This window comes from Gobius niger (genome assembly GCF_951799975.1).
Source record: "Gobius niger genome assembly, chromosome: 9".
NCBI classification, from domain to species: Eukaryota; Metazoa; Chordata; class Actinopteri; order Gobiiformes; family Gobiidae; genus Gobius; species Gobius niger.
In genome coordinates this window covers 28561788-28585074 of record NC_136860.1, presented here as the reverse complement: position 1 = coordinate 28585074, position 23287 = coordinate 28561788, and the positions used below count along the sequence as shown (strand labels likewise).

General features: G+C 40.5%; 1 protein-coding gene across 19 annotated transcripts in view; it reads right to left on the bottom strand.

Moving 5' to 3' along the window:
• Positions 1-23287, bottom strand: part of stxbp5l (syntaxin binding protein 5L) — a 411861-nt gene that overhangs the window by 77267 nt on the left and 311307 nt on the right. For all 19 annotated transcript variants that reach the window (XM_079563359.1, XM_079563371.1, XM_079563374.1 and 16 more), the window contains exons 3-4: positions 11207-11288; positions 4004-4104 (exon numbers count right to left, since the gene is read on the bottom strand). In XM_079563359.1, the coding sequence (XP_079419485.1) occupies positions 4004-4104; positions 11207-11288 (183 nt within the window). The remainder of the gene's footprint in view (positions 1-4003; positions 4105-11206; positions 11289-23287) is intronic.

The following is a 23287-nucleotide window of genomic DNA, read 5'->3' as shown; positions in this document are numbered from 1 at the left end:
TAATCAAAGAAGACATGAACCAGTCGTTTGAAGATTCTGATCCAGTTTTTATGCCACCGCCATAACAGGTGCACCTAATGATGCGTCTGGCTATGTTACAGTTCAGATCCGCGCATTGAGTCACTGCTTTTAAGAGTGGGCACTAAAATTGGCCATTCTTTTATCTCTTTCTTTTTTTTTTGCTCTCCTTTGTTTGACGGGTTTTGACAGCAGGCTGACAGTAAGGGGTGGCACACGCGAGCTGCCGACAATTATCACTAAACAATTGGCTCTGTGTTCTCGGTGATTCATGCCTCTTCCATGTGGGATTTGATTTCAGGGCGGTGTGAGGCTGCTAATTGTCGAAGGTTCAACATCGAGACACGGAGCTAAATGACAAGTCGCTGCCCGGCCCCTGACGCGTGACTCATGGTGGCCTTTTTCCTTCTTTCATCTTCGTGTGATTCACCGCTCTGCTGCAGGTGCTCATCCGCCGAGTTTAACTCCCACCTCATCAGAGCACAAGAGGTACAGAGGAGAAGAAAAGAGAGCAGGGAAACTAAATGTTTGTGTGCCGAAACACCGTACAGAGGGACAAACACGTCAGGGTCAGTCTAACACGGTTATTTGGTTTGTGAGAAAAATAAAAACTTTGAGGCTGTACTGTAGAAGGTGTAAAATGAAGGTTTACAAAAGACTGGTGTGAATGTCAAGATTTGTAATATCTATGTACCTCAGGAATATACTTTCTACCTGCGAGTGTAATGCATTAGAAAGGTGATTATGCTTTGAGGATGAAAATATTTTAACATGTGACTTAATATGAGTTACCGTTTGTCTCCACTAGGACAGAAATCGGTCTGATTTATCAAGGTTGTATACATTTAGGAAACTCTTTAAAATTGGACGGAGAGATTCTTGTAGTTCCTGATTTGGAGACTAATATTATCATAACAATGCGCCAACATTTAATTGTAGATAGAGCGCTACATACGCGCTTTAATACTAGTGTTTGAGTCCAAAACACTTGGATATTTCTAATGAAAGAACTCCGATGTGAGAAAAACGCAATAACAGGCTAGACATGAAGAAGTGTGCATGGAGACGATGAAGAGCAGACCAGGTGCCTCGCAGTTCCTTTCTTGCCCCACTTATCTGCACAATGACTTCGATAGGTGCCAGGTCTGTGTTTGCTGCACAGGGCGGCTGGGGCCCTTCCGCCACCAATTACAAGGCTTTGGGTGCCAAATGAATGCCATTAATCATCCAACCTCTGAAAGTATTACTGAGGCACAAAACAAAGCACGGGCTATATTTACCCAAATCAGCAATGTGCCATTCACTACAGACTCAGCTCTGGCACTTAAGAGCCGCTCCGAACACCTACGGGAAAACTCCCAGGACAGGCTGAGCCGAGCGCCCGGCCAGAGAGGCTCGGAACACGGGGACACGAGGAGTCGCCAGGACTTCAGCCTGACTGAACGTGGTTTTAAAGAATAATGTAATTGAATTTATGAGATCTAAAAACTAAATGTAGCCAACCTATAGTAGGCTTCAGTTACTGTATCTTGGAAAATATGTGTGAGGCACTTTGGGTGAAAAGCGCTAAACATATAGGGCCCGATCTTGTGTTTCAAAACTAGGACTAGGAGCGCACTTTCAGATCTTGTTTTTTAGTTTGACCTGTGAGAGCCTGCTTAAGGAAGAACACAAGACAGCGCGATGTAAACGAGGAAATGAATGTGAGGCTGCCGTCAGAGCACCACTCTCAGTGCTGCTTGTAAACCACATCTCAGGCCAAATCTCTCCTTTCGCCAGGCACAAGCTCTGGCCCATAAGCCTCCATTTCGAAATTTGACAAGGAGAAAATTAAGCCATCCATTTCCAGTGCGATGATGGTTCGTCAAACTGTATTGAACATAAATAAAGGTGTAGACCTTACTCTTTTTTTTTGGTTCATTCATATTTATTCATTTTTTTGCCTCATGTAAAGCGCTTTGTGACCATGTCTGTGAAAGGCACTTCTTCTTCTTCTTCTTCTTCTTCTTCTTCTTCTTCTTCTTCTTCTTCTTCTTCTTCTTCTTCTTCTTCTTCTTCTTCTTCTTCTTCTTCTTCTTCTTCTTCTTCTTCTTCTTCTTCTTCTTCTTCTTCTTCTCATCATGTCTCATGGCCCAAAAAACTGGTCTTTATATTTTCCCGAATTTTTTGGTCATGGCAATTATTTTTACCTTTCATTAGCATTTCAAAGTGGCCAAAAGCCAGTTATACCGGCTAACGGAAACTCTGGTTTATTTGTTTGCTTATTAGGATCCCCATTAGCTGTTCCCTCGGGCCAGCTAATCTTCCTGGGGTCCTTCTAAATTGATTTCACTAATGACAGATTACTTAACAGCTGGGATTCGGCACTTTTGGGCGGCGGCCATGGGGACAAAGACCACCCCTGGAATCTGATTCAACTTCAGTTTACTTATGGGATGTTGTTATCAAAGTATACAGTAAAAAAAATATGAATAAATCAACAAAAATACTCTAAATAATACACTAAAGAATGCATGATTACCAGATTTTGGAAACTTGTGTCCCAAATGAGGGAAGAAATATCTATGACACACAGCCACATAAAGAGTACTCATGCACAAACACACCAAAAATAAAACATTTGCAAACACCTTTAGAAAGCTCCTATCCATGTATGTCGACATTTGTTGCTCTACTCCTTTTGGCTCGTTCTCAGGTCTATGTTTTGAACTTGACTCGAATTGCAAACAAGAGAAGTTTAGCACCCACTTAGTGTCACACGGAGCCCACTGGATGGGCCATTAAAAGTTTTGCCTATGGAGAGAGCTCAGAAGAATTGGCTTTGGTTCTCCACATTATAATGACTTAAATCCAGAGCAAGTTTCATAAGACCAAACTTTAACAATGCTCTGGCAGCGTGTGGTAACTAATGCTCCGTGGCCATTATCCTTCAAGGCTATCACAATATGAAAGTGCCCCTGGATTCAAACAGGTGTCTTTAGGAGGAGATCTATTGGTCTGCAGTGACAAAGCAGAAGTAAAGAACTAAGCCGGGACTCAGTGGAAGCCTGGCTTTGACTGTAACAATAATACACACCTATCCTACATATGTATTTCATTTTGTTTCTACGAAAAAGCGGAATAAAAATGCATTGGGAGAAATGAAATATAATATTTGCTTTTCGCACTATCAAAAGCTGCTTTATGTAACATCGTATTCGCTGGCAACACAAGCAATTTCTGAAATGTCCTTGCCCTTAACTCTACAGCTAGGAAGCACAAAACGTTAAAAAAAGAAATATAGCTTTTCCTTTCGTCAATGATTCAACATGAAGCTATTTGAAAATAAATTGAATTCCGGAGATGAAAAGAATTTCTGAACCGAATCAAGACAAACCATTTTCAAGCAAACTTACAAAGCCAGTCATAACCTTGCGCCGCAACGTTATTCTTGTCCGCGCATAATATTGGCTATATCAGTATTCTTTACCGATTTTTTTTCTTAAAGGAACAGGCCACCGTTTTTCCATACTCCGATATGTTCTTACCTGAGTTTTGACGAGTTGATGCATACCTGTCTGGTCTTTGTGCGTGCCCTGAGTCACGCAAAACGACCAAAGATGTTGTTAGCATTTGGCCTCTCCCAGCATATTCCTACAGCTCCAAATGGGTACGAATAAACTTGTCTAAGCTCAGGTAAGAACATATCTCAGTATGGAAAAACGGTGGCCTGGTCCTTTAAACAATACTGTAGCAGTGTAGTCAACTCGTTATTAACTACAACGGTAACACACAACAGAACAGACAAAAAGGGGATGCGAAAAATGTTAAATCCAAAAACTGTTTCAATATTCCAAGAGTATTTGACTAAACCTTTCAACACAGTACATTATAGTTTATTGAATGATGATAACGAATAATCCACAGCAGCCAGTATGTCTCCTACCTTTTATTAGCTATACAATTATTACCACCCAGATATAATGTTATTAGTGCTTCCTCTTACCGTTCTCTGTTGAATTTGAGTGAGTGTAGCACAGCCGGCCTCCTCTGACGCAGGTTCCACAGGTGTAGCGTGTCATCTGCACAAGCTGTAACTAGTGCCCCCTGCAACAAAGGAAACAACGCTTTAATGCATGTGCTCCAGCCTGAAGTCAACACAAGTGGAGAGGTGGCCATAGAGAGTAATACAAAATACATAGATCACTTTATCCACACTGTTGCATAGATTACCACATATATTCACACACATTTATAGATGCATTTTCTTTTTGCGTACCAGATAGAGGGCAAGATCATGTTGAATACAATCTAGGAACATTTTAGTATTACAGTAACATATTTGTCTCCATGAAGTGAAAAATGAATTAATCCTCCTTGATGCATTTCAAGGGGACATATCGATCATGACTCGTAAACCTAAATTGAAAAAATCCAAGTGTTACACAATCATATGTAATGAAAAGTGTACAGCCCCCAGTCTGCCTTGGTCTGGGTGCAAACTTGCATCAAAAGACATTTCTCAAGTGATTTGTGCTGCTTACAGGCCGTGCTCCTGGAAGAGGAAGATGGTAATTACAGTCGAGATCCCTGTGCGGCTACCCGGGCGGCACCGAGGAGAGAGGGACCCGGGGGAGAATTAGCTTTAGATTACAAACTTAATCATGGGATTAAAGACTTTACGCTGGATGGGAAGATGAAAACATTGCACCCGTTGATTTTGGATTTGTCAAATTCTCTCTCCCCCTCTATGCTGCACTCCTGGCTTCTCTTGATACAAAGATGACACAATGGGGTAGTCGCACAGCTTAATCTAAAAAATACATTGGAGAAAGAAAGAGATTTGCATTGTCTGGTTACAGACAGAGGTGGGTAGAGTAGTCAAACTTGTGGTGCTTTGTTTATTATCATGAAACAACTGCACAATGAAATGTGTCCTCTGCATTTGACCCAACCTTTGATGCCATTGAGTGACCCTTAAAGAGATACGCTATTTTTAGATAAGGCAGAAGAAATACAAAGTTAAAGTTAAAGCTTTAGACATGGATTTACTCAATAGACATAATAATAATAATAATAGACTCCGTCTCCTCACTCCTCCTATGTTCGATCATGGCAGATTTACAGACTACTCCTACCCTGCTGTGACGTAGCATTTTTCCGAAAAAGGGGACGAAGTTCGATCATAGCCGCGCAATTAGCTCTAATGCAAACGGCCTGTCAATCTAAGTCGAGCCCTCATTAGTATGCAAGATTTCTAAAATGTACCTTACGAAAACCAGCCTGGTTTCTTTAATTGTAACTAACCCAGCGTTATCACATGAGGAATATCTAGCTGTAGACAGTTCCAAAAACTTAGAAACCAGGCTTTACAGTTGCTTAAACCGTGTGGAAAGTGCAATGCTTCCTAATGGAAAACTAGCTTGTTTTGCCGCCCATATATGGAGGTACTCGTTGAGGTCTTAAACCAGTGCAACCAGCGACCATTGATTTACTCACAGTGTAGCGAGTATCCAGTCCACTTTATCCATAAACTAATATATTTCAAATTGCTGCACTTCAATGTTCAATCAAAAACAATAAAACAACAAGAAAGGGTTTCTCTGTTTAGTTGTTATCTAAATGTTTTACTCAAGTCGAGAACTGTTGCTTCAAAATAATACTACTCAAGTTCATTCCAGTACTTGTAATTACGCTTAAACTATGATGTATATGAGTAAGCACCTCTAATCACAAGACTGTATGACAAATTATTTTTATTTTGACAAGATTCATGTAAATGAGTGAAGAACGCCTCTGGCTCTGTGTGCCCCTCAGAAACATGACAGCTACACCACTCACTTTGCATTGTGAGGAATGAAGCCCCATTTGTAACGCAAACAAATGATCGTTTCAAAACAGGAAATAAAAAATAATAGCACACTCAATTATCTGCAAAGCTTTTGACTACTGCGGCTCTAATTCTGTTGTATGATGGGGTGGGGGAAAAAATGGTTTCCTGTGTGACAGATGTTGTAATTTGACAGAATATAAAACGTCTCATTTCCGTCCATCCAAATTAATCTCGTTTCGTGGTGTTCTGATGTAACTGTCTGACAGAGCCACTCACGTTGGCGCCATTTGCATGTTAAGCACGGGTTTTTGCATTTCTGACTGGAAAAGGGGACGACAACCAGATGAGGGGAGAGCGAGAAGCGAGAGAAGGCGGCGACTTTGAGGGGGATATGAGAAGCACTTAAGTCTGACCAGTGGATTTCAAGCAAAGGAGGCAGATTCATTATGAGAACAACCATTAAATTAAGGCTTGTGTTTGGCCTGTTTCATTTAGTTACATTTATTCGAGCATTCAAGCACTTTATCATGATAATTACTAAGAAAAATGCTCACAGGGAATGAAGCAAAATGCAAAAACACTTATCTTTGGACGACCTGAGTTGAATAATACAGACAAATATAGTGTAATCAATGCTTGAAATTCAGATTCTGTGCTGCAAATCGGTATGATCAATTATGAATTAACATAATCTTCCAAATCGCTCATTTCCAAAGGATCCAAATGAAGGTTGCAATGTTCAGCTTCGAAACCTTAGACTCTGGGCTAAACAGTGAGCACGACTTCATCACAGCACACATGTTTTCCTTCCAGATAGTGATAACAAATATCCATGTGCATCGTTTTCTGCCCTATAGCTGCCACTCACCAGCTACAGGGAGACACCGGGATGCACACGCTAATAGATGAAATGACATCCAATCAAATGGCACGAACGGTATGGCGTGGGGGGAGGAGCTCGGTGCTAATAAAGACATCAGGGCAGACAGGGAGTAGACAGGCAGATGCGGAGCGTGCCAGGACCGCAATCTCACTCCGATGCATTTACACGTCTCGATGCCAAGCAGGTGCAGAAGTGACAAGCACAGGCTAAGATGAAATGTACCGCCAACACTGCTTCAAAAAGTGCACTCACTTTCGATTACATATTTGACGCCAGCGAAGATGTACCCAGCCTTAAAGGGAGACTAACTAGTCTTGTTCTTTTTTGCTGTCAATTGAAATGGTTCAAGATATACTCATTTCAAACATATAGGTTGTTTGAATAACTAAGATTATTACAACCGGAAAGTTCCTGATGTGATAAAAAAAAAAGTTACAGTAGTAGTATTCTGAGTGAGTTCAGAAATCAGAGGGTATCTGCACTGGCTTCTTGTCGCTTAGAGAATAGACTTTAAAGCAGCTTTGCTTGAGGAGAAGTCTCTGGCATTGCGCCTGAGTCCTCCTCTGACAAGTTAGAGCCGTATGTCGGGCCCGGAGAACCTAAGGGATTGGTCTTCTGCTGGCCCCAGAGTCAGGATAAAATATAGGGTGTTTCAGTTTCATGCAGACAGACTGGCCTCTACGCAGACAGTGTTTCAAACCCTGGCTGAAAATGGTTCTGTAGCTGCATATAACTTGCTTTTCATATAACACCATGGTTCTTTTTGTTTTTTGTTTTGTTTTGTTGCCATTCTAAACGTCCTTGTTCTGTAAAGCTCTTTGAATTATATTGTGTACAAAATGTGCAAGATTCCCTTTTACATCATCTTCCCTGTTTTCTCCCTGGAGCCGCGGTTTCCTCGTCAAAGTCATTAAACCATCTGATAGGGGTATCCCGGGTCGGGTCAAAGGTTAACGAGCTGTGACTGGCTTTGGTTTTTTGCGTCCACCGATTCAGTGCCTCAAGCCCCATTCATTCATATTCACTTCCTCGAACAAGAAGGAAGTTTCGATCAGATACAAGTGGAAAGGCCTTGGTTTAACAAAGATGGCTGAATTTAAAGCCACATTGCGGAACATTATATCTACGTCTTGAGAGCAAACGCTAACAAACAAACACACGCCGAAACCAAACTTACCTCTGACACCAACAATACCATATGTTATGTGTCAGGTTTGAGAAAAGGCGAGGGCCCTCACAGTGAAGGCACACTGGTGGTTTAGATGTATTTTTCACCAATAAAACCACCCACAATGACAGTAATAATGCTTCTTATACCTAGGTGAATTATTACACAGTGTGGTTTTAAGTAATTTAGCTCAGCATTATGTCCTTATGGGAAGTAAATGTGGCTAAGTGACTAAAATATTCCAACAGGTGTAATTTTATTCAGGCACTTGAATTGATTCGTGCACAATGGTCTCCCACTCTCATTCATTAAACAGCCATTTCACACTACTGTATTGTTGAATGCGTATCCCCCCAATGCCTCAGACAAAAGCATAATTTGGTCTTTTGTAGTATTTCACAGATTTTTTTCTTTAGCTGGGATCTTATTTGTGTCTTGTTAGTAGATTGAATTTCTTTTTGCCTCCATATCATGTGTTGTAAGTGAAACAATACGACTAATGCATTACAAATGGAAAAGTAAAATCCGCCATGTGCCATCTGTATCTAAATATAGCACACTTTTATCTATTGTAAACATGGTCTGCTTTGCTTCTGGTTTGTCCAAAACAAGCATGTGAGTCATGTGAAGAATCGGGATGTGCCGGAGGGATTGTTGAGGCAGTAGCTAACAGTTTAACTTTACCATATCTACCTTTCTTGCCTTAAAAACAATAGGCTAACCAGAATTAAAATCTGCACTAAGAGTTGGAGCAACTAGCAAGATATAATTATGTATAATATCTACTGTATATGGTGTGACAATGCGCTTTTCCTTACATCAGGTACTGTATGTCAAATATCTTTAAGGTCCTATACCATTCAAAACTTTGAATGACTTTTGGGAGCTTTTAACCATGTTGTAATGCTATTTCCTTATCAAAAACACCCCCAGAGTGTTTTTTGACTTCATTCACGCAGTTCTCAGCAATCTTCCTGAATCCTGCTCTCTGAGCAACTGCTCCGCCCTATCCTGGTAAACCTATAAAACAGCTTTTTCATTATTTCTCTTGTTAGAAATAAATAAAGGAAAAAAAAAAAAAAAAAGGAAGTGCCCGACGCGTCCATCCTACACCTGTGGAGAAAACAAATGCACCCCCTGAGCGTCTGAACAGATGTCATGTTTGCACTGAAAGTTGTGAAGACGGAGCTCTTTCTAACCTACTCTGGACACTTCTTCTTTTTTCCTCCCCTACGATAATGTCATGAAGAAAAGTGCGTTTGTCTACGAGGGGTGCAGGACTTTATTCAACCTTCCTAAAGAAGAGGCCACTCGCCAGAAGTTGGAATTTCTTTCCGGGATTTGGCGACTATCAGCCAAAATAATGTTTTTCTGTGACTGTCTCATGATGGATACTTGGTGAACCCTTCGCCAGAATCAAAGTGGATTAACTTTTATAACCAACGCGAGTCCCATAATGTAAACACCCGATGGAGCGGCCAGGACAGAGCGGTGAGTCAATCAAGGAGCATGTTTTTTCGGATCATGGTAGGAGGAGTCTGTAAATCCACCATAGATTCCCTCTTGAACGTAGTTATTATTAACGGGGAGGAGTAGAATAGGTATTATGTCAATGGTCCTGACCCACCTTTTGAGAACCACTGCTCTATTGTTTATAGATAACCTTCCCCACAGCACTGTGATGGGTTGGCTCTTCATTTTGCTCCTTCCACTAGACCTCATTTGACACTGTGGCACTCAGCAGCCTCTCTACCTCTTTAAAACCCATTTAGAATAATGAGTTTGGAAACATGCAAACAAACAATGTTAATTAGCTTATTCATATCCTCGTCTGACACCAAAAATTGCCCTAAAATTGCGCCTTGAAGCCTAAATTATGAAACAGGACATGAATATCAGTGGATCTTATGACAGCGGACACAGATGGGGTGCTGTGAGGACATCTTTAACAGGTCCAAGGGAGAAGAGGACCGTTTTATACGGGGTTATATGTCTAATAGGACTAAGTCATTACAGTTGAGCGAATGTGAAGAGGCCAGGCTGCATATGCAAGTCACCCATTAGCACTGCGGCTTGACAACCCACACGCTGAATCCCAAAGAGGGCATTGACTCCCTGCACTGCCATTAGTCTCCATGTAAATCAAGAGGAGGCCTCGTCGCTGTCAGGGTCAGTTAATATGAGAGAAACAGAGGAGTGGACAGGCATGAATGTGGGTACTTAGTCAAGAAGCGAATGTATAATTTCAGGATTAGGTAACTTTTGATCAAACTGTATGCGAAAATCGAAAAGTCGTGCACACCCAAAAAAAAATATCTTACTTGAGGTGCAGAGGAAGAGGCCAAAATGTTAAATACTCAAAATGCCCCAAAAAAATTATCTATGATGGCAGTTCACACTTATTGTGATTGGTTGAATCCTCCAGTCACTCACTCAGAGCATCATAAGACAGACTAAATGGATGAGTGTTAAGGCAAAAGTGTTTATACTTGAGCACAGAGTGGCATTAGGCAGAGAGGCACTGAAACACAATATGATGATCTCTCCGGATGGACAGATTGTCGCATGAATCAGATCACCATTTACTGTCATTGTTATGCTCAGCCCTAGTTGCATGAATTTGCTCGAGCTCCTCTCTCCGGAATGAAAGATGTCAGTGTCTCTTCGTATGTGTGTGAAATTGATTGTTCACAATTCATGAGTAAACCAGTTCCAAACACAAAGCCTCTCTAAAAAGAGGAAAATCGACAAATGTCTCTAAATTAAATAAACAGAAGAAGAAAGAGAAAAACATTTACCACTGGTAGTACATGTAGCACAGTACAGTTGAGAAACTGTTTAACTCAAAATGTAGTTAGTGTCAATTACTTAAGGGCTGAGACTACTTTAAATGTACAAAACGAGATTAAAGTCTGCGTAGTGTTGCCTTGGCACTGCACTGGCGCTAACAGTTTCTGTTACAGAAACACCTGGCGGGCCGTCCACCTCATTTGCCTCAGACACATCAGACAGAGGCCGACAAGAGCAGAGGAGGTGGGTAAAGAGGCATAAGAGCTGTGGGCACAAAGAGGCTGTGTGGTACATGAGCAAAGCAGAATAAAGATGGGGAGCGGCAGGAGTGGAAGATTTGGGGATCTAAATATAACTCTAACGGTGATTGCAATTAAAGCTATGTGTTGTGACTATTTCGAAACATTTAGAGGAGACCAAAAATATAAACATTAAACACAAGGAGCACATGTATTTCCGAGGATGTTTGAGGACATCTGGGATGGGCAAAATAATAAGCAATGCAACTTTTGAATATAGAAAAAAAGTGACTCACCTCATTAATGAGAAACTGCAGTTGAAGAACAGCTGCCCCACTCTCATGTTGGCAATAGCAGTCCACTCCGGGGCGTCCCAATCTGGCGTTACAGAGTCAAGGAAGTATCGGAACGGTTGCATGGACTCACTCAAAAACAACGACTAAATTAGCATAACTTTTGTGACTCACGCAATGCTGTTTTGTCATTTTAAAAATGCTAAACCATTCATTAAACATGTATAGTTGTGTTGTTAAAAGATGAATCAGAGGGAGAACAAAGCAATTGCACAGTTGTAGGAAGCAGGTGCAAAACAGCAGGAGAGGGACATGACACAACATGAACACAGAGCCAACTGGAAGTGGGACAGGAACACTTATTTAAATCCGCACAAATCAAACAATAAGGTCTGTGCCAAGGTATGATAATACAATACATATTCAGTGGTATAACATCACCTGAAGGGCAACCGAGGCTTTCTTAGTTAGTGATACAAAGGTCGGTGGTTGCTTGTGTGAAGGTAGTGTGTGTGTGAGAGTTTTGTCTACCCCAGGGCAGCAGTGGCTACATATGCAGTTCACCACTACTGAGTATGAACTGAATGAAACATTACTGCAGTGTAAAACTTTGAGAAGCATGTCAGGCTTGGTAAAATACTTCAAATAACTCTTTTGTGTGAGTATAAAAACAAACATGAAAATAACTCATCCAATTTAAGAAAACCAGACACTTTACCATTAGCACAGGCATTTGACGTTAAATCAAAGCCAAATGAGTTGACGATATAAAGAGGAGTGTAAACAAAATGTTATACCCTCCATTGAACCGAACCTACAGTATTTTAAGCCTGCACATCTTAATTTGACACAAGCACAAACTCTGGCTTCATTGTTGTGCCCGTTCATGTCTGTCCGAATCATACTTCTCTCTCTATCCTCGCTTTGCATGAGCGCCTGCTCACCACACAACAGCTCAGGGCGAGGTGAACACGGGCCGGTTTAGTATTCATACAGCTGTTTGGAAATACAGACAGAACCACATGTGTCAAGGAGAGAGCGAGCGTTTGTTCTAGTCCAGTGGAAAACAATATAAAGGGGGAATGATGCAATGGAGAGAGAACTGGATCGCATGTGTCATAGCTAAGAAACTGAACTGATTTGCAAAGACGGCAAAAAGAAGGAATCCAGGAATCTTCTGTTGTAGACATGTTCAAATATTGATAAATGGACTGGGTTGTTTCAGTTGAGAATGTTTCGCTCCTATTTTGTTCTCCTCACTCCTGTGCAAATGTCAGACTGGTTTAACATGCAGGCAATAATGCTTAAACTTTGGCCTGTAAAACTTGTTCCTGATACAACATTGATGGTAAAGATTCTGTATGGATATACCCTGACACACTCACAACCAGCACTTTTCTGACATCTTATTATCCAAGAGATAAAATCTAAACTAGAACTCAAATTGGATCCCATACTAGTTTTTGGGGAAATCTTAAAGTATAAAAAAAATCATTTCAAATCAATATCTTGTACTTTCAATCCCTTCATAGCAAAATACATGGTTGATATTGCAGAGAACTTATTCACAAATGCAACACAGTGACGGTATGCAGAGCCCGCACTTCTCATTTCACGGCGACAATGTACTGGGGGCTCAACAGGGCAGAAACATCCCTGGCTCCCGCTTCACGGACTTATCACGCCGACTGGAGGCGTCCTGATACATGAACTATTGAACCGGCACATCTCAGGTGCACCGGGCCACAACGGACTGAGATGAGTTTGCATAAAGGCTGATTCTTTGTCTGGGACAGAAAATGGCAAATGCAAAAAAGCCTTTCTTCCATTGCTTTTCACTAATAAAAAATATGGGAAGGTGGAACTTATTGATCGTGAAATGAAGACATAATAATATGACTCAAGGGCAGGGCTTGAACGACTTATAAATGACAAGATTATTAGCGACACAGATGATTTCCCTTTAATGTCACAAATAATTGCTCTACTGTATCTTTTGATATTGCAATTACAGATTTGACCTTTATTTAACCCCAGATAATCCCAATAATCTCTTTTGCAGATCTTATCCTTTTAGTGGTGGAAGACACTGGACATATAAGTGAAAAATAAAAGATCCTTCCTTTCATGTGTCCCTTCTCTTTAAACCCAACTAAAGCTCAGTCTGATTACATTCAGTGCACATTTGTCTTATAAATTTGAATTGACATTCATTCAAGTGAGCGCCACAAAGTCACAGGGACGGATTTAATCTCACCATCATTGAAACAAGACATGTATCCAGCTTGTTATTATTTTATATCAACAAACTTGAGTGTTCAGTGAAGGTTTGATGCTATAGGACAAATTCGTTTGGGCAAAACTTTCTGCAAAGCTGTTTATGCAACAAACAGAGGCAAAGGACACGGACCAAAGAAACAGTCAATTTCGGAAAACAAATTCACGAAAAGGATTCACTTTTTTCATAGGTTTTGTGAGATAAGCCCTGATTGAATTACTGGACTGTAAGACCTTGAGTTCCGCTCCAGCGAATGCCCTTCCCTCTAATGGTCTTTAGGTTATTATGTTTTAGCCGATATTTCTTTGTCTGATACGTACTGAGCGCATTACAGAATCATTTCAATTTGTCCGATGCACTCTGCTCCCAGAGACAATGGAAACTGACTTAATGATAAGCATAACCTTCAGACGCGCAGTAACCTCTGATTTGGAGACATTCTGAACAAACTTTGACCAAAGTCAAAAGTGTAGCTTTTCCAGTGAGACATGACTTAACCTGGGTGAAAGCATAATGAATCCAATCGACATGGCAGTTTGAATGGCAAGAGCTCAAAGCACACACCTGTCATGAGGTGATGCTTCTGTGTGTTTTGCTTAAAACTTTATGATGGTCAATTCATCTCTCAAATTGCCACCTCAACAAATAGAGCAATGTTGCAGCCATTGCTCCACTTCCCTCTGGGCCAGTACAGGGTAAATTCTGGTATTTGTATGCTCATAGGTTAAGGCATTTGTCATATATTTCCATTATAATGAATGGAACACCAAATATATCTTGATCACTATTCTCCAGAAATCTTAGATCTTAGAAATTTCTATATTGATCTAAAACATCTTATTCAATGTTTCCCTTTGTATATATATTGTAACTGTCTCCCCTAGCTCCCTTTCAAAAATCAAAACACCTGCTCCGTGGATGTGTGCCGTCAGGATATGCTAGTGTCGGAGAGCACTGCAGCGTGTTGTTTGGTAATCTTTGATGGGTGTTGTTGTCTGTTTTGGTGGATGTTTTTTGGATAAGCCCTGCAATGGATTGGGGGCTAAAGAGAGTGCTTCCTGGTTTCCTGGGTTTGTCGGAGGAGCTGCCACTTCAGGAAAAGATGACACAAATACACATGAATGGCTCAAAAAACAACTCCGAGTATGTTTTTGAAGCGAGCAACACTGTCACATGATAAAAATCTCTACAATATGAAAACAAACGTTTTTATTTACGACTGAAAAACCCACTATAATCTCCAGCACTGCCTACACGCATTATTTCACTGTTTGTTGTTTAACTGCTGGCCCCAGGTGTCCATCACGCTGTTAATAATTTGCAACCTGTAATTAATCTTTACCCTGATCTACGCACGCAAACCGCCACAGTTATATCAGTCCTCGGAATGAACGCTCCCACTGAGAAAAGTCTATGTGGTGTTAAAGAGGCTCTTAAAGGACACGTTCTCCGATTGATTTTGAACAATGCCCCTCCGCCTGTCGTCTCCTTTTATCCCACTTGTGGCTCAATATAGAAGAAAAAAAATACTCAAAGAAGAATAGTCTTACTTCAAAAGAAATGCATTGGCAGACTGGACCACTTGGGGCTTTTGTGTTTGACCACGCGCTGACATTTTAGCATCCATCCATCCATCCATCCATCCATCCATCCATCCATCCATTTTCTTCCACTTTTCTGTTTCCGGGTTGTGGGGCAGCTGTTGGAGCTGCCCAAATCACATTGCACCAGCCCCTTGTGGCTCCTCCTGCAGGTGGTGGGTCCACAGAAGGACGGCCTCATGGTTCTAACTGGGCCTGTTGGTCTCTCATGAGGGGCTTCTGAACCGCTCTTTGTCTGACCCGTCACCTAAGACCTGTTTGCCATGGGAGACCCTACCAGGGGCACAAAGCCCCCGACAACAGAGCTCCCAGGATCATTCAGGTGCTCAAACCCCTCCACCACGTTAAGGTGACGGTTCCAGGAGGGGACATTTTAGCATATGTTGAGTAAAACATTTTTTTATATTTTGCTTTCCAATTTAGGCTAAGTTTCACCTCTTAACCCAAAAAAAACAAAAATGTGATGAAAAAGTGTGTGATGAAAAAGTGACAAAAATGCTGCAAAAGAGTGACAAAGATGTGACGAAAAAGTGACAAAAATGTGACAAAAAAGTGACAAAAAAGTGATGAAAAAGTGACAAAAATGTGATGAAAAAGTGACAAAAATGTGACGAAAAAGTGACAAAAATGTGGCAAAAAATGGACAAAAATGTAATGGAAAAAAATAATAATAAGTAATGGCAACAACGAGGAAAATGATCAGTTTAGATCAGTTTTGTAGGTCTTAGCTTTCAAATGAGGTGTTACAATGGCCTATAGGCTTCAGTCGAGACGCTTTTAGATTTGGGTAAAGCTGAACTGGAGAAAAATAGGTGACGGTACGCTTTATTGTCTATTGTCTCCCATAATATCACTGTCTTGAGTAACCTGTCAAAAGCTTCGGGCAGCCACAAGTGATGTTTTGATTATTTAATGACCATATCTGGCGATTTTACATACTGTACTGTTTTATCAAAATTATTTCTAGATGTATACTCAACAGTATTTCACCCATGATTGTACTGAACCATTGCTAAATTAGTCCTATACAGTGTTTTTCTAATTGTGTCTTTTTGGCCATATTATGCCCCTCCAGTCCCGAAGCTAAAAATAGGAAAGGGGGTGTGCAGCCTTCACTGTGTTTTATGCTGCAGTTAAGCTTGCAGGCTCCATGGAAAATTTAATAAAATCGGAGGGAAAATTGCTGGACGTAATTACCCCTTTTCAGGCCTAGTATTTTCCCTTCTCTGCAGTGAATAATTATATAATAAAATGCTCTTTGTTGCAATGTGACCCATAAGAAAAAAAGAAAGCGCACTATAAAAACATGCTTTTATGCTCAGAAGAACAGGGTCTAATTATGAGATACAACCGGCTATGATTTAAAAGCATCTGCGACTCTTTCAAATGGGAACTAATGCTGCCTTTGTGAAAATATTTAGACTACATTAAAAATCTCTCTTACTGTGTGATGTGATATTCGAAATGCTAGTAGGTATACCTTTTTACACGGGACAAATGGCACGGATTGGTGGCCTTGTTTCCATCAGTCTACCCCAGGCCAATTGTGCGGTCACCACCTTTAATCGGAAGTGGATGAACTGTGAAGGTTGTGTGCGAAATCAACCTTTTTGATCTTCTTGTTCTTCATGTTGACCCTCATCACAAACATACCGGGAGGTTTGTTTTGCTTCGTTCACGCAGTTTTGAGTAATTTTACGCTGGCCCTCTTTTCTTCTACGGCGGAATCTGTATTTCCATTTCTTTTGTAAGAGAAAAGCAGAGGAAGGCTGGGTTGCTTTATCCGCCATGACTATGCTTACAGTATAGTGTTTTTTTTTTTTTTTTTTACCCAAAGCTCTGTGGGCTTTCTGATTGGACATAATGGGCTTAGGAATCAGATCAAGACATGTAAAGATAAACACAAAGAAAACATACCTTGATGGCATAAAGGTGGTTCATTTTGTGTCGTCAGAGTAGTAATTCAAAGGTCCTCACATACAGAACATTTAATTTAAAAATAATCCCTTTCTTTGCTAAAAAAGAGGAATGTAAGCAGATGTAAGAGATCACCTATGTCTGCCAGGCTCGGAGCGGCTGTTTTGCTCAATCAAAAGTGCTGTGGTTGGATTCACACTGACCCAAAACTGTCGCTCTCAGGTCAAGAGCCCCTTTAGGTCCAACTAAGAACCAGTGTGAAAACCACCTTAGATCATCTTGACTGTTTTTATGATTGTGAATGAATCAAAAGGACAATTCTCAGAGGGGACACAGATAGGTCAGGTTAGACCTTTCAAACAGGAAAATATCTTTGGTAAACAATCTACTACAACTGATCAATGCCTGATCAACTATATATCCATAATGCAGTGGAGCAAAATCCAGAAACAGTATCTTGTACCCACAAGATTTTATGAATTACCTAATATGTGGGAACAACAAACCAATCGGTGAAGTTCTTCAAATCAACACAACATAAATGACTAGGTCACAACACCAACAAAAATACACACACATTCTGATGTATGAAGACAAGCTGCCTCGTTTTGGATTAGGAATGTATTTCTTTTTGAGGTGGCATGCACACTCAGATAAAGCAGCTCCGAGCGGTAGCCGGTGAACCCGAGACAAATGCATTAGAATTCGCTGGGTGTCTCTGAATGGTGCCACTCGAGGCGGAGAAACAGGTGAGCGCTTTCAGTCAAGGGCTGAGTGAAAGACAAGGCACGGCTCGAAACTTGAATCAGCCAACATTAATCATGCATCAACCCCCCCTCACACAAACACACGCACACACACTCACGCTCTCTCTCTGTCAACTTTACTCCGTCTTTCTTCCCCTTTCCCCCTGTCAAACCTCGGATCATCCCAGTGTTAATCATGCATCCCTCTCTCCATCCTCCAACCTCCTCCTCTTTCTCCTTCTACCCCCCTCTCTATCTCTCTCTCTCCTTGATATCTTGTCTTTGTGACACATTCAAATTCTCATCACACGCCAGAAAAAAAGACACTGTTCGCTGTCAAAACACAGGCTGACGCGGAGATGAAGTCATACACAGAGAATGGATAGAGACTGGGCTGAGGGGAAACAACCGAAAACTATTGACTATATACATTATTGGCAGTTTAGTTAACTCTGTAATTTCCTTCTTCCACGCTTTTGGTTTCTATGATTGCATGGTGTTTGTTGACAGCACTTATTTTGAAATTGCAATATACTTTTCTCATGCAAAGAGGGTTAAAGGGTTTCCTGCTTCTGGAGTAGCCACTGACCCAAATCAACAACTTCACTTTAAAAGCCTATAAAAAATTCAATATAACACTTCACATATGCAGCTGTTCCCTATCTCAACATGTTTCTGCTTTAAGAGGCACTGAAGCTGTTTTTTCTGCTGCTGACACAGAGGTGTGAGAAGCAGTGCTGGCCTCTGTGATACAAAAGTAACAATAGATCACAACATTAGGTTGCACCATTCATAATATTTGGTATAAGAAGAGTTTAGCGGTCGTTAGCTCTGTCTCACACTAAAATGCTTGGTATTAAGATTATAACCATAGAATGAATAAACATGCTGTAAAAAGTACCATCTCTGGATGTGGGCAAATTCAGCAAGAAGCCAGAGAGCCAACTTTATTTTAAATATTTTTCATTTGGGCACCCTATTTAGTTATTTGTTCTTCTTTTATGGTTGTTCCTATTGTTTGATTCAGTCCGTACTGTCTGTTTTTAGGCATGAAGTAACTTAACCTTGATCCATGTTGAAAGTATCATAGCTGGAGGTTATAGAGATTTGACAATGTACACCAAGAGAGATGAACCGGGACAACGGACCATACACCTTCTCACTTATCTGAGACGCACTGGCATGAAAATTGGTCTACTCCCCACCTGTTTGGCAATAGCATGGATGCAGATCGCAAATGGGCACATTTTATGATGCTTTATTTTCTACCACAAATGTTACAATTTTCTATAGACTCCTTTATTCATTGTATGATGTGGTTAAATACACTCGAGCTACAAGGGGTTCGTGCAGGAACGTTTATTACAATATTCCTGGATTATGTCCAATATTTTACCATTGCGAAATTGATCAAAGGCCTTAGAAGTGTTTTAACTAATGTACAGCTTAATTATTAGATGTGAAGAGTTTCTGCTATATTGTCAAGTATGATTATTTCATTTATTTCTTTATTTGAACAGAAAAGTAAGAAAAAAACACACAAGACTATTGTGCTCAAAAGGAGTAGGAAGAAGTTCAAAGAACTTATATAAACCCTTATCTCTCATGCATAGCAACATCACATAAAGTTTCTGCATACACTCATTTCTTTTCAATTGTTTTCCTTCTGTTCCCTTCCTTTATGATTAATGTTCATTTGTATCACACAAATATGGATGAACCTTGTAGCTTGAAGTGTTTGTAAAAAAAAACAAAAAACCTTCAAGACACATACTTGTCTAATTGCCATGAACAAAAATGTAGTCATGCATAATTCAGATTGTAAAGTCGAAGAAATATTACAAAATTAGGTCTTTCACTGGCAACTAAAGTATTTCTGATTGTTGAAACGGTGTGTGCTAAGTTCTGCCGCTCATGTTAAACCCAAAGGAATTTCCTTTACTCATTGACAGGTAAACCACACACTTCAAGGAGAAACCCCAGTACACAAGTACACAAGTATTTTCATCAAAGATCTGTCAACACCACAGGATTTCCCTCCACCCTTCTTCACACACAAAACACTAACTCTACTGCAACATATGTCTACATCCACACAGGGGTTAACTCCTACGAGGTTAAACTTCTCCAAGTGCTGCTGTTTCTAAATTAGATGAATTATGCACGCTCAGCCATGCAGATGTGGGTAAACCGAGTGCAAAAAAGCTGCGTTTGACCATATGCCTCAACCAGATGAGCGCAAGCCTATAATTTAATTAATGTGTTGTTTATCGAATGCCTTGTGGATATACAGGCGTTGACAAAGTGTTTCAGCCTGGTTTAGCACCTTGAGTGGCATGGAGATAGGCGAAAAAAGCATGTGATTTCCCCTGTGTTGGTGGATATAGCAGGCGAGCTGGCAACGTGTGTTTTTCTGTACATCCGTGTGAATTTCCTCCCACGTCTGATGTGCTGCCATGGCGCGAAACCAAGTGGAGACTGAATAATTTTCTGAATCAGTGGCTGCTTCCGTACAGTCTGCGGTCGATCGTCTCGTCGATTAATGGTCACATGTAGCAAGAGCATGCTTCGATGGTTTGTGCATGTTGTTACTGAAGTGAGGAGAGCTCGAGAGACACTTTAACACGAAGGGCCCGGTCTTGTGTTTCTAAACGCAGGTTGTAGACAAGACTATTGGACAAACGGGAGGCGCTTTGTGAAAACTTCAGCTTCATACCTGGCGCAGTAAGTGGAATGGACAGACTCCCATGGCGATGTTATGCACAGGCGTGGTCCCTCCTCAAGCTTTACCTCCTATAGACCGTACTATACTGGAATATTATAAACTACTGTGGGTTGTGGAGGCGGTGGGGTGGGGTGCGCTCTTTAATGGCGTTAGAGCGGGATCATCGATATATTCAGTGAAATAGTTTTCAGTTTGTCCTCCGCTTAATAAGATAACAATAAGATAACGCCACAGCTGACCCTTTTTTTTCTAAGCGACACCCTCAGGCTACCCACGAAAGCACTGGCGCACCATTGTTTGTACGCAAGATATCAACTTTGGCGGGAGCAAGGCTGTTGTTGCGCCAGGCGGAAGATGTGACAAAAGATGCGATATCAAATGATATGATTAATAAATAAATATCAAAAGCTATCAGTACAAAAACAAAACGAGAGTGGAAAAAAAAAAGTGTATGTAGTTGTCTATGTTTATCCACATTGTATTTTAGCGCTGTTGATTTTAAATATTTACATGTTTACAATTTCGCATCATTATTTTTGTTTCAGTGATAATATTTCAGTATAGCATAAACAACTATCTTACTTATAATATACTTTTGTGTATGTATAAAACCTGCTAAAGGTGATTTCTCTAGTGTGAGACTATTAAAGTTTCATCTTATCTTAAGTATTAAAACAATGCGCTAGAACAACAAAGCACCAACAATTACTGCATCATTCAATTATTACGTTATATTTTTACATAAGGTTTCATTTTCATAACCTGGTTACATTCAAGACTATAAATAAGTAATCTACTGCACAATGTGTTATTATAGGATGAAGCTATATTGTTTCCAAGTAAATATCATGAGTAGTTGGCTAATCCTGCGCCATTCCTTCGGTAAGGGCTTTTCAGTTGTGTTAGTCCACTAGTCCGCAGCACTCATAGCTCAGAACGGTTTGAGATGTGACGGTAACCATTGGCAACGGCCGCCCTGATCCTACTCCAACAGGTGCAGTGGCTGATAAACTACCTGTCACTGATTACATGTGGCCCCATTACCCACCTGGTGTCGAGCTAAAAGCACCTTCGACGATAAACACTGCTCGACATGTTCATATGGACGACTGGGATCCCTAACACACACACAGCGGCAAAATCACACAATAGACTGATGCTAGTGACATACTATCACAACAAATGAATGTATAAAAGTATAACGGAGTATGGGGGGGTCACATGGGTTCAACAATATTCAAGATACAAACAACTGTAACATCAGCCACGTTATGGTGTTCTGACTCACAATAGTAACAGAACACAGTGCTCAGATTGTGACTAAAAGTTACCAAAACATCTCAATGATCCCTTTTTTTATTTCATCTAGAAAACCAATGAACTTCTCTAAAGCAAGAATGGACAAACTGGCGGCCTGCGAGCCAAATCCGGTCTGCGAGATGATTTAATCCAGACCCAACTTGTAGAGCATAGAGTATGTAAAAAAAAAAAAAAAGTACGTCTCTAGCCCATTCCTGTGCGGAGTTATGATTTTTTTTTAAGGTAATAATCAGTATGCTCTTTCCAGCCACTAGGGGGCAGCTTAAATACAAACAAGGAAATAATTCAACATGTGTCCAGTAGAGGGCACTGGAATAATAAGAGATAAGATATAAACAACACATTGTAGCCACGTGGTAAATGGTCAGTCTGCCCAGGGCGGCTGTGGCTAAAATAGCAGCTTACGACCACAGAGTGAATGAATAATGACTACAGTATAATGACTACTTTGAGAAATTTGTGACACCGGCATGTAAAGCGCAATACAAGTGTAAGCAGTTATTATTACTTATTACAGTCCTGTCTGGGTTTTGACCAAATCAGCACTATTTTAATATCACAGTTCATTATTATTCATTTATTGGAAAAATGTTTTCTCAATAGTATTTTCCTGTTTACATTATATGCGGCCCACGACCTGCTGAGGAAGCTGGATTTCAGCCCACGACCCAAATGAGTTTGACACCCCTGATTTAATGTATTCCAAATTTGCTGGATTTGGGCTTCGCAAGATGTGTAACTATTGCAAGTTTTATGTGATGAACACGGTCTGGGAACATTTTGAAACCCTTAAACAGGTGCCTCTAGTTTACATCATTCACACACCTGTGCACCTGGATCAGCTTCAGTCTCTGTTCAGCAGCAGTAAATCAGAGATTAATTTAACATTTCACTCATATACACAGTGGCTTCCTAATGGCATCCTTGGATAATATGTTGGAAGAATAGAGTCAATTTACTGTAATCGTTTTGAAAATCTTTCCATTCTGTAATCAACTATCCAAAATGATTGTTTACAGATCTCCAAAATCCCAGCATAGAAATGGATGATACATGATATTGATATAATATTTGTTTGCATTTTGTTGCGTTGTCGCTGTCACATTTTTAAAGAGTTTTTGTCATGTTTTCATCTCTTTTTTGTAGTTTTTTGTTTTTTTTAATTGCTTTTTTCGTTGCTCTTTTGACGCTTTTTTGTCTGTTTTTTTAAAGTTTTTTTAAAAGTTTTTTCATCTCTTTTTTGTCATTTCTTGTTGCTTTTTCATCCTCATTTTTGACACTATTTTGATCCTTTTTTTTCCAAGAAGTTTATAGATTTGGGTAAAGCCAAACTAGACAAGGGGCCCGATCTTGTGCACCAAAACGGAGATGATAGCGTGACATTTTGTGCTCAGTAGGAGCACTTTTTGATCTTGCCACTCCAGACTTAGCGCATTTAAGTGGGTGGAGACACACACATTTTCCTCCAACCAGATCGACTCCGCGTCCAGGAGAGTG